This window comes from Procambarus clarkii, chromosome 20 (genome assembly GCF_040958095.1).
Source record: "Procambarus clarkii isolate CNS0578487 chromosome 20, FALCON_Pclarkii_2.0, whole genome shotgun sequence".
In the NCBI taxonomy this organism is placed as follows: Eukaryota; Metazoa; Arthropoda; class Malacostraca; order Decapoda; family Cambaridae; genus Procambarus; species Procambarus clarkii.
Window position 1 is genome coordinate 45438070 of NC_091169.1, and position 12141 is coordinate 45450210.

The 12141-nt window shown below is 37.7% G+C and overlaps 1 protein-coding gene across 1 annotated transcript in view; it reads right to left on the reverse strand.

The window, feature by feature from the left end:
• Positions 1 to 12141, reverse strand: part of LOC123755300 (Myosin binding subunit) — a 358923-nt gene that overhangs the window by 218449 nt on the left and 128333 nt on the right. Inside the window, exon 12 of the mRNA XM_069327906.1 lies at positions 866 to 952. Within this exon, the coding sequence (XP_069184007.1) occupies positions 866 to 952 (87 nt within the window). The remainder of the gene's footprint in view (positions 1 to 865; positions 953 to 12141) is intronic.

Below are 12141 nucleotides of genomic sequence, written 5' to 3' on the forward strand. Positions count from 1 at the left end.
TGGCAGTATGAGGAACTTGGAATGTGTGTGATTATTTTATGTCAGTGCAATGAGTAAGTGTCATAAATGTATAATGTTAGAAACTCTTGTATGGTAGACTTCAGTAGTTCCCACTACTTGTGTGTTGGTGCCACTAAACCTTAGGATCATTTCAGACCTCCGAGACCCACACTAACCAAAAGACAGTCAAAAACAGATTCTGACTCTCTCATATGTTTGCAAAGAACCCTTAAGGCTCTGGGCATACAAAAGTCAGAGCCAGGGCAAAGAGATTAGCTCCAGGGCAAAAAGACTACCTCCAAAGCCAAGAAACCAGCACTGGGGAAAACTGATCAACAGCTGAGCAATAACACACAAATCAGGCACCCTGAAACAACAACGAGTAGTGCCTGGGAACACAGCCCAGAACTTTAGAAAATCAATTGAATCTTTTGGAATTTCTATGTCAAAACTGAAATCATTCACTTTCATTATTTTAATGTCTTCCAAACTTAGGAAAGCTGAAACTAACATTGCTGCTTTAGCACTAAACCTTCTGAGCTTGCATATTTAACTACTCTGTTCATCACTTAATACGGAGAATAGAAAAGATCCTTAAGGTGGCAACAATTAAGTGCACGTTTGAAAAGTAAATATAAAAAGATAATTGAGCTTTGCAGTCACTCTGCTGAAGTGTGTTCAAGCAACTGCTGTGAAACAGGGAAAAGCACAGGAAAGAGGGAGCAATAACCTTATGCTATACTGTATATGACAAACATACCTAATAAAAAAAATACCTTTCATACAAACTACAAACAATATAATCATTAGCAACTAAAGCATTGTTGTTGCTCCACGTAAATGGAAGCCAAGCAGTAAGACTAACCTGCCAATGGAGCGTGTGGAAGGCGACGTGCTGGTTGTAAGGACTGAGCCGGTGGAGACGAGTGGTTCCATGCTATCCATATGATTCCTGGAGATATTAAGAAATAACCTCTTTCATCCTCTTTCAGACTAGCAAAAAAAATATCTGACAACTTGTACTATTTCCTTATTACATTACATATACTCAAGTGTACATGCATGTGTGTGTGTGTGTGTGCGTGTGTGTGTAATTATCTAAGTGTAGTTACAGGATGAGAGCTACACTTCTCCCATTTTTTACCTTAATCTTTTCATATGATACTTTGAAACTGCTGATGGTTTTAACATCCATTATTTAAATTGTTTCAACCCTACAAAACTCTGTTTGCAAAAGAGAACTTTCATGTACAGTACTATATTTCTTTGCAATTGTGTTTCCTGAACTTTATTCTATGGCCCCTTGTTCTTGAATCTGCATGCTTCAAAAATCCCACTTGTCAACTGTGTTGATTCCTGCCACTCTTTTTGCATGTGTATGTGTATGTAAATATCTTTTCAAATGTTCCCAGCAAGGAACAATTGAGGAAGTGAGACAGGACAATACTCGATTCTACCTAAAAAGACCACTAGCATGAACATATATTTGAACTCAAAATACCTTATATGCTCTACTTAAGTTCTGCAAGCAATGTCAAGCATTTCTCTTGATAATTTTCTAGTCAACTCACCTAGCTCCTATCTCAAACTGCCAACAGATGGCAACACCTTACTAAGCAACAGGGGCCTCAGGTACCTGTCCTACTCTCATTGAGTCAGGATGAAAAATGGCATTGGAAGAGCTGGGACAAAATGAGGGGGTTAGTTTAGATATAAGCTTTAATTTCATTTAAAATTCCTCAGTTGTTCCCTGAACCACACTCCCTAACATCTCTTCAACTAAATTGCAAGTCCAGCTTCCACAGATGTCCCCCTCATCCTACCTCTTTAACAGGTTTCATTTATCCACTTTTATCTAGTCACTTCAAGATCTTGTACATAGTATCATATCCCTCTGTTTCTTCTCTCCTCTAATGTTGTGAGGGTGAGTTCTCTCAACATGTCCTCATGGTGAGGTCATGCAGGAGCTACATACAAGTACAGTAATGATCTCACGTAGGCAGTTTGTATGGACTAGAAAGCCTCACTGTTTAGATTCTTGAATGATGTTCTCATGTTTACTAACTTTCCCATACGCTGCTGACATTATCCTGTTCACACGAGCTTCTGGTGTAAGTGTTGGGATTATATCTACTCTGAGGTCTTCGTTTCTTATTGTTTCTTGTAATTGCCTGGTACCTGGTTGTTAGGCAATTGCCATGTCATGTTCAAGTGAGAATAAGTGGGTAAGCCTAACATGTGTAATGGGAAGGGAAAGCTCTAAGTCTGCTAAGAAAGTTAAAGAAAGTTAGAGTCATCTGTTCCTGTAACCACCTGTTAAAAAAAAAAAAAATGAGGACAACTCCAAAGGAAATCTTGAATCTCCCTGGGAAGCAAATACTGACTAACCCAAACACACAAGGGGCAGACTTAGTACTAAGCTAAATCACTAAGAGATCAAAATCTAAATCAGCCTTCAGACCTATCTCCTTTGATCAATCTTCAGACCCATCTCCTTGGATTAACCTCCAGACTCAGCTTCCACACCAATCACCTACACAAAAGCCTTGGCATAAATTCAATATACTGTATATCAATACTGAATGCATAAATTGAATGGCTTAAGAAACGACATTCAAATACAGTATGCTAAATTTGAAAAATTCAGATATTCATACACTTGACTAACACATTAAAAACTGGCCCACAGTGCAGAAACCAAAGTTTCAAAGATAACCCAGTCAAAAATAACTTGAAAGTTATCACAGAAATAGACAACGACAAGATGCTTGCTGTGTTTAGTGCCGTGTTTTAATGTGATCCACTTGTCCTGCCATCCAAGAGGGTATGGGCTAACTTGGAATGCAAATTAGTGCTTGCAGTTTTATTTACAGTTTCAATGAATGTTCATTCTGGAGGTCTTTTTGGGTTGCACTGAGGAGCATCTTCCTTCCCCTTTGTCACTTGGCAGTAATGCTTGCAAATATTCCTGGTATGACTGATCCTATCCTGGGTAGACCAGGTCTTTGGATCAGGAATCAAGTGACTTTACTCATGAAAGATAGTTCTGAGACTTTTTCCTTGCATAAAATGCTCATTAGTGACAATCACCAACATTACTTTTGATATAAATAATATGAATCATTTTAAGTTTACATAATAAATAAAAATTAAAAGACTAACTGGCCTTTATCATTTTTTTAATGTGGGAGAGATGAAGGTCCCTGGCAGTTCCCTGAAGCTATCACACTGAGAAGCCTCCGGCCTACTGAGTGACATCAACAGGTGTCCTGTTGGCTTACTGGAGTCCAAGACCAGAACCTGGTCACCCACCCCCATCTCATAGAGGTTCAGAGAGCAGGAAGACTATTACAGTCACACTCACTGAAAAAGTATCCTGAAAGTCAGTGAAGATTTGCAGACAACTGTGAGGTTCATAAAAAACGAAGCACTGAAATGGCCAAACAACTTGATAAATGATTCAGACTAAACCATTGGTTCACTCAAAATTATCTCAAACCCTGTAAGGTTAGCTGCCACCAGATGGCTCTGAGCCCAGGTCACAGCTGCCTCCAATGGTTGGTCTGGAGGTGACCATTGAAGTGCACTACAAGTGGTGTCAACCACATGTAGGGGATGTAGTATAGAGGTGGCTATTGGTCAGGGCTTCAGGCTGCCTTGTGGCAACTGTCAACACTTACCTTACAGGGGTTCGAGACAGATTTGAGTGAACCAGCGGCTTTGTGTAAATCATCTGGAGAGTCATTTGGCTGCTACAATGCTTCATTTTCTATGAATCTTAAGAGTTGTCTATAAACCTTCACTGACTTTTTTAATTCTTTCCCAGTGAGGGTGACATTATAGTCCCCTGCTATTTTGCACCTTTATAAGAGGGGGGGGAGACAGATTCTGGCTCTGGATTCTGGTGGGCCAACAGGACACCTGCAACTGATGTGGCCCAGTAGTGGGGAGCCGCCTTCTCAGTGAGATAGCTTCAGGGAGCCACCAAGGGGCTCCTCCCAGAATACTGTGTTTTAAATTGTATGACGTCTTTATAATAAAGCTTAGATGGAAAATCACTCTTAAAAATAATTAAATTGGGTAAAGCTTCTCTAAGTGTGTGTTGATACCAGTCTAGTTATAAAACTAAATAAATTTGTATACATACTGTATGTATATGTATGTGTGAGTATGTAATTACCTAAGTGTAGTTACAGGATGAGAGCTACGGTTGTGGTGTCCCATCTTCCCAGTGCTCTTTGTCGTCGTATAACACAGACTACCGACGGTTTGGTCTCCACCAAAACCATGTGTGAATGTGTTTGTATGTCTTTCATTGTTAATTTATACTTTGTAGAAAATATAAAAATATACTATTATAATAAACTGGCATTGGCAAGCAGTTGAAAAGCATGAATCATACCTGGAAAACGTAACAGCAAAATACAAATGCTTGCAAGCAAGAACTACAAGAGTTAAAGATGGCAAGGATAAAATACATAAAAAGAGTGAAGAGATTGGCTCTGTGGGTCAGGAAAGGCAATAACACAAGTCAAAACATTAATTATGGACAAAACTCCTCATTCTTAAATAGAGCAACATAGCCATATCACAGGAGTTACATAACCTTGTGAGGTGGCCACCGAAGCATATGAGTAAAAGAAAACTGAAAATAAAATAAAAAAGTTGGATTGACTACTTCATGAAGATTGAGAAGCAGCAGCCAATTAAAGGCCTAAAGAACTTGGATATAAACCCATGGAAAACAAGAGAATGCCAAAAGTGAAAGAACTAATTTCTAAATTTACTCATGAGAAAGAAGTATTAGTAATCACATAGAAAAAAATTTAATATTTATATACATCATCTATGATTGCTTCAATAGAAAATTTAGAAGATAATGGTTACGTATTATTCATCCTGCTAGTGAAAAAAATACCAGTAAAGTTTTTTACTTTGAGTAAGCCAATAAAAATTTTACCCAAAAGTATTCACTGGTTACCCATACAAACATACAAGCCAAAATTTGACTAGATACATTCTTATTCACTGATTACACCCACGTATATTCGGCATTGAAAAAATTTCTTTATTACCTTTTCAATTTAGTATTATTATTATCTAAAACATTATATGATCTGAAGCCTCAACACAATTCAATTCTGGGGTTTGCTGGGGGTATAATATCCCCCTAAGTAGTTACCAAAAGAAAGCAGTAAGCCCAAAAATCTATATAGCAATGTGACAATATTCAAGAGGTCCTATGTATCATTCGGGATGCCAATACGAGAGCAGAAGTATATAAAGCCAGTGATATTAAAGGAATTGGATTCACAATGGATTTTATTGAGTGACATATAACAAAGAAACAATGAAAAAGCAAAAATTCTGTATAGCCCGAAAATTAGGACATCCTACGAGATGCGTGACTTAGTGGAATAATACATTTCTCACACTAAGGTGCAGATCTCTGTTCCACTTGATGCCCATTAGTTAATTATGTTTGGTCAACACAACCTAGTCAAGAGACATTTACCACTTCCTATCTCAGTGACTGGAGAAAGACAAGGAGGCTACCTTGAGGTGCTTCCGGGGCTTAGTGTCCCCGCGGCCCGGTCGTCGACCAGGCCTCCTGGTCGACGACCAGGCACATTACTGATTGCAAACTGAAGTCAGTGCTGACAAAGTGAAAATTTCTTGCCCAACAGCAACTAGTGAGGTCATCAACAAAAAGCAGCAAATGATCAACAATTCAGTAGAGATGTGGGGAGACTGTTAAGAACTACCAGGAAAGATGAAGTGCTTAAAACACCACCTTTGGATATGCCTTTATATTGACAAAAAGAGGCAGTGAAAGTAGTCCAGAAGTAAACCACAAAAATGACCAAAGAGAAAGCTTTAAAGAAAAGCTGCAAATTAACTTGGAGGGCAAAGAACACAATTAGATTAATATATCTCCAGGTAGTGTCAAACACTTTTTCTAGGTTAAAGAAAGTTGACTGCAATCAAATTATCCACTGATAAGGCATCATGAATGTACACCTCCACATATGCCAGGCTGAGAAGTAAGTAGTGCTGTGATACTTATAAAAGCCAAATTGGGAGAGGAAGAGGCAACAATTATGCTCTAAAAACCACAATGTTGCACATTAATTATAAGTTAATAAATGGCAGATTTTAAAAATGGTTAACAAAAAATTAATATTAAAAACAAACATACTAATAAAGCTTGAGACAGCCTCTTAATGGGAAGAAAATTTGCCTCAAGACAGGCCTTGAGGTCAAACTAAGTATCCCAGATTTGGTTATAAATATTCAATAAATACTCTAAGGAAGAAGATGGCAGAGCATCTCATAGTGAATACAGTCAGAGCCCGCTGTCATGGAGTGGCAACGGGTCAGAGCAGACTGAAGTTCTGAAAGAGTAAAGAAATCATTGAACAAGTATCAAAACAGTGAAAGTCCAAAGGTCAAAATTGAGCACTGGATTTATGGATAAGAAGTTAGGAGGAAGGTTAGAGCTGGTGCTAATAGCCAAGAAATGAACTGAGCTCATTTGTAATCTAGGATGGATGCTACATCAGGAATGAATTTAATCGTAGTTTTGCAAATCATCATCTATATAAGAAAAGAGGTGTGTGGGTGCCAGGGTATGGGTGTTGATATGCAGGTGTCAGGGTGTGTCAGTGATGGGGTGTATGTGTCAGTACAAGGCTGATAGGGGTATCTGTGGTCATTGTGTCGCTGATGGAATGACACTACTGCTGGGAGTTGTGGCTCTCACAAGTTCCCAGTGACCCAGTCACACATGACTGGAACAGGATTATGTTCACCCAAGTTGTGATGCAAACCAGGAAAGGGCCTCAATGACCCCCTCACATTACAGCCAGTCATTAAACGAACTACACAGACAGCCACCCATCAAACTGGGAAGGAGTCATAAAGTCTGAAGATGGGAAGGAGGGGTGGGAGGAGGGGCAGGAGGTGCTTATTTCATCAATGAATTGAAAATTATGACACCCAATATTTTTGTTCATGTATTTAAAAATATACAAGTACAATGGTTTTTACAACAAATTTTCTATATAAATGGCACATTCTTGCAGTCACTTAATAAAGCTTGGGAACTGATGTTGGAGGGAAGGAGATGAGATTTGCCTGATGACAATACATCATCCTAAATTATGTGATACACACACACACTGGGGAAAGTAGCACATGATTAAGATTAATGATGGCACATTTCAAGCTAGTTCTTCAAAAGTTCCCCTAAGATTGGGAAACAAAGGGTTCATCTACAATTAGTGTCAGCTAATTTGAATTCAACTACAACCTGCATGAAGTAGTCCATTACATATCTAAAGATCCACTTAAGAAAAGTTTCTATCCAAGCTTTGTCAAATTCAAATAAATTAAAACAATTTTGCTGCATCAAGTCTTAGCAAATCAAAATGCAGCAATTTATCAAGAACGGTTTAATTTCATATTCAAACTTGCATCATGCATTCATATAAACATACAAACTGAATAGTAACAAAAAATATATATTTATTTTAAAGTGATTCATGTCAATTGGTATTCATCAACTAAATTGAAGAAATGTTTGGAACAGCTACAATAAGCATCACAGAAGACCACAATCACAGTTAAAACAAAAATATTTGAATACAAAAATGAGAAAATTAACTAATTTTAGATATAAATTCTCAAAACTGCTATAATAACCTCATACTTTCTACTCCCTTGCTGAACAGGTAAGTCTTCACTATTTAAGCGGATTCACTTAGTTCTAATAAGTAATGTATTGTAATTATATGAGTTTATTTACAATATCATTTTAAGTAGTGTACAGATCTTTATACCACACTCGCTTATTGTGAGGCTTAGTGTAACTGAACCTGTTCAATCAAGTCAATCATATAACTGAATATTTTTTACATTAAACCAATCATCAGTCCAACAATTGTTGCTTTGAACTGATTAAAATCAGATTAAATTGCAAAAAGTTACAACCAATCAGACTGCAGCAATTCAACAACATGTGTGTAGAGCCGCCTTATCTTCGAACACTCTGCATTCTTGCCATCATTCCTATTAAATCTGATGAAAATTAAATACAAGACAAACAATTTAATACATAAACAATACAAGAGAAAGAACATTACTATAATATAATCTATGAATGCTTCTAGGAAAGCAGTTTGTAATGAAACTCTGTCGATGTGACTTCAGTCACCTCACTTGAGGGTAGACATCAGTTCAGGTGCCTAGAAAAACACTCCTCTGGTTTTCGTCCAGCAGAAATCTCTAACACGAATTTTTTTCAAGTCGAGAGTTCAAGCACTTGAACGTAAATTCATTTGGATTACTAGGAGATTCAGAATACTGGAACCTGAATTACTGAGCTCTTACAGTCTATAAATAATCTTCCTGAGAAAAACCTCATTCCTCTCAATGTTTGCTGTTGACAGAAAATATGAGAGAAAATTAAAATGAAGGAAGATAGGAAGAAACTATAACATGATCTGGACAAACTGAAAGAATGGTCCAACAAACAGCTACTAGATTTTAACTAAATACAAAGTAATAAAACAGGTGTTGGGAACAGGAGGCCAGACGTAAAATATCAAATTTGAAATGTAATCATTCAAGAGTAAGACACAAAGACCTGCAGGTTGATATCACACCAAGCCCATCACCTGAAGCACACATCATCAATGTGGTATGTATCATCAATACTAGGTTAACCAACAAAAGAACTGCCTTCAGAAATCTAAGAAAGGAATCATTCAAGGTCTTATATATCAGTTATGTTAGACCAATCTTAGAATATGCGGCTCCAACATGTAGTCCTTATCTAGTCAAAAAGAAAACAAGTTCAAGAAAGTATGCCACAAGACTAGTCCCCGAACTAAGAAGTATGAATTATGAGGAAAGGTTACAAGAATTAAACCTCTTGTCACTGAAAGACAGAAGAGTTAGCAGAGGCATGATTACAGCATACAAAATTCTTATAGGAATTGATACGGCAAATAGGGACAGACAATTTAGCATGGGTGGTACTTGAACAAGGGGACATAGATGGAAACTGCATACCTAAATGAACCACACACACATTAGAACAATTTTATTAGAGCAGTGAACAATAAATTTACTAAGAATTGAGGTTGTGTAGGCAGACTCCAAACCTGTTTCAAGCATGCATTTGACAGAGCATAATAGGCTCAGAAAACTGAAAACCTGTTGATTAAATATTAAGAGGTGAGATTAAAAAACCAATAACTCAATCCTCATAATCACAAGTAGGTAAATGAAATGTAAGTACCAAAGACTAGTGTCTAAGTAGATGCTTGTACAATGAATTTTTCCACAACACAAATAAAAAGATGTAAATCTCTTCTTTGAAACATTTAAAACTATATTCTCTTAAGGGAGTTTTAAATTACTGATGCTCCAGATAAAACCCAACTGATGGTTATCTCATCGAGGCACCAAATATACAATCCTCTCATAAGACAAGACAAGAAAACACTAATATATAATCCATAAATAACCATATTAGCAGCAAAAATGTTTGAAAATCTGTCATTCAACAAATTTGAAAAATGTTGCAGCCAAATGTGCTATAAAACTAGCTTGGCTTGAAAGAAAGTGCATCACCTAGATGATAATTTTGTAAATTATGATTTCCTGAAACTGCAGGAATCTGCATGCACTGATTTGATTAAATGCCAGTTTTTCAATACAAATACCAATTTGGTACCAATAGATCAAATGCATCACTTAGCTGTCATAGTGGAATAAAATTTGTTTAGCCCATAGTCATGATGGGAGATAACTTTCAGCTCCTGCTCTACCAATAGAAAGACAGCTATCCACAAGGGTAGATACAGAGTGATTTCACTTAATCCAATTAATGTATGTTACCATTCATTCACATAACTCGACATTGTCATGTCTGGAGGAGCTGAACATTGGGTCCCTGAAGAAATATCCACATACACGAGTCACACCAGCTCTAGCAGTCTAATCTGTAATAGACTATTGCAGACTAGGTTAGTCTGCAGTAGAACCTAGAACCTATAACCTAGATGGGGCAGGAGGAAAGGATCGTTACGATCATCGTCACCAAGGAAACATTCAAAAAGTAACCAAAGTAAAACAGACAACTGCAAAATTTAAAAGAAATGAAACAATGCAGCAAACAACTACACAAACAACCTATCCAGTAATCAGTTCGAACAACCCCTTCCCCACTAGTTACTGCTGATTAACCCCCCCCTCCTCGGTAACAAGTGGCAGAACCACTAGAATTTTCATGTCAACACTCCTTAGTCAGTCACCTGATGTTCTACTGTTTTATCAGCCTTTTGGGTCTCAACTCATTCTATTTAAGTGTAGGCCATTCTTTGAACTGTGTCCTGTGGAGGCTTATTTGATTGTGTATTACTTCAAGATATGATTTTAGCTTTACACGTGTGTACTTATGAGCCGCACTCATTATGTGGACTTCAGAACTGTTCACTTCCAGCTGAATGAGCTTAGGGCAGCCTTTACCTAAATTCTTATTTATTGATGCCCATGCTGACAGTACAATCTCTTGAGACTTCATGAGTTCATCACAAAGGCTGGCCTATTGTGTAGGGTGCCTACCCAGAGTAGGGCAAGGGTCGTTGACTCTCTTGTGAAGCTCTGAAGTTGGGGGCATTAAAGGGGTTTTACAGTATTGATTATTGGGTGCTATAGGAATAACTTCTTATCCATACAGCATGCTACTGATGCAGTATAGCTGTATTTATCCAATGGTCTATACGTTTGGCATCAGTTCTTCCAGTGGGCGCCCCTAGTGCCTGGGTGCCCAGCTTGATCATTACCTTAAGTCATAAGGTAAAGGCAAGTCAGAACCTACAAGAGGCAATTCATTAGATTCAGTGCTTTTTTTTGGGGGGGATTTTAATTTTGAATTTTCAATAAAAATGTTTGGACAAAAAATGCTCCAGAGCAGCATTTTTCACTCACTGTGTCACGGAAGTTTGATGGAAGGTCAAAATAATAGGAATAATAAGAAATCTGAACATTAAGTTTAAAAACTAATCTTTCAAAATTCTTGCTGAATATCATTTAAAAAAATAACTGATTAAAATTTCAGCTATTAAATTTTTAATCTCAATCTCAAAACAGTATCCATTTTCATATATAATGTCTCTTAAAAAAAAAAGTCTTGATTTCAGCACCTTGTTCAACGTGCTGAGAGATGAAGGTTTAAAATCTCAGCTCTAGAGTATAGATGAATAAAGAATGGTACCAGCATATATAATTTATGCATTGTGTTGGTGTATGTTGAAATGTTACTTAAAAAGTAGCCATATGGATATAGCTTGATGAACGAGTGCTTTACAAACACCTGCTGTTATGAACAGCCTTCCAAGGCCACATTTTTACATCTCAAGCCACTATACCTATGTAAATGAAGCAAAACATCCACATGACTACTAGTATCATGATACGACCCATGTGTTTGCACTAAAGCAACACATGGTGCGACCCATGTGTTTGGACTGAAGCAACACATGGTGCAACCCATGTGTTTGGACTGAAGCAACACATGGTGCGACCCATGTGTTTGGACTGAAGCAACACATGGTGCAACCCATGTGTTTGGACTGAAGCAACACATGGTGCGACCCATGTGTTTGGACTGAAGCAACAAATGGTGCATAGCATTGTGAAGCAAGAACTCTTGCTTCCCACTGCTGTCACTCTTCACACCTGCTGACAACTTCCCACTTCATCTGCTACTCCCTGCACTGTGAACCTGCTACTCTTTATGGATGTGGTAAGTGAGAAACAGCAAAGAATATCCAAGTCAGTCAGTGAGAAGGAACATGAAGCCAAAACAGGCAAACATAACATGCTGGTGTGCCAAAGAGTAGGGGCAGTGCGGACCACTGGTAAACACACCACCGTTCCACCTTCCTCACCACCAAGTACGTCTTCACATGATGGAAAATATGGCACCCACCAACCATTTTCCAAGTATGGATAATGAATAAGTGACTCTTCTGTATTGCATATTAGTCAAAATTTTCCTCCAGAATTATTATTTCTAAATATAAATAAATAAATTAAAAAATCCCCAGATTCTAATACGTCAATGTCCAG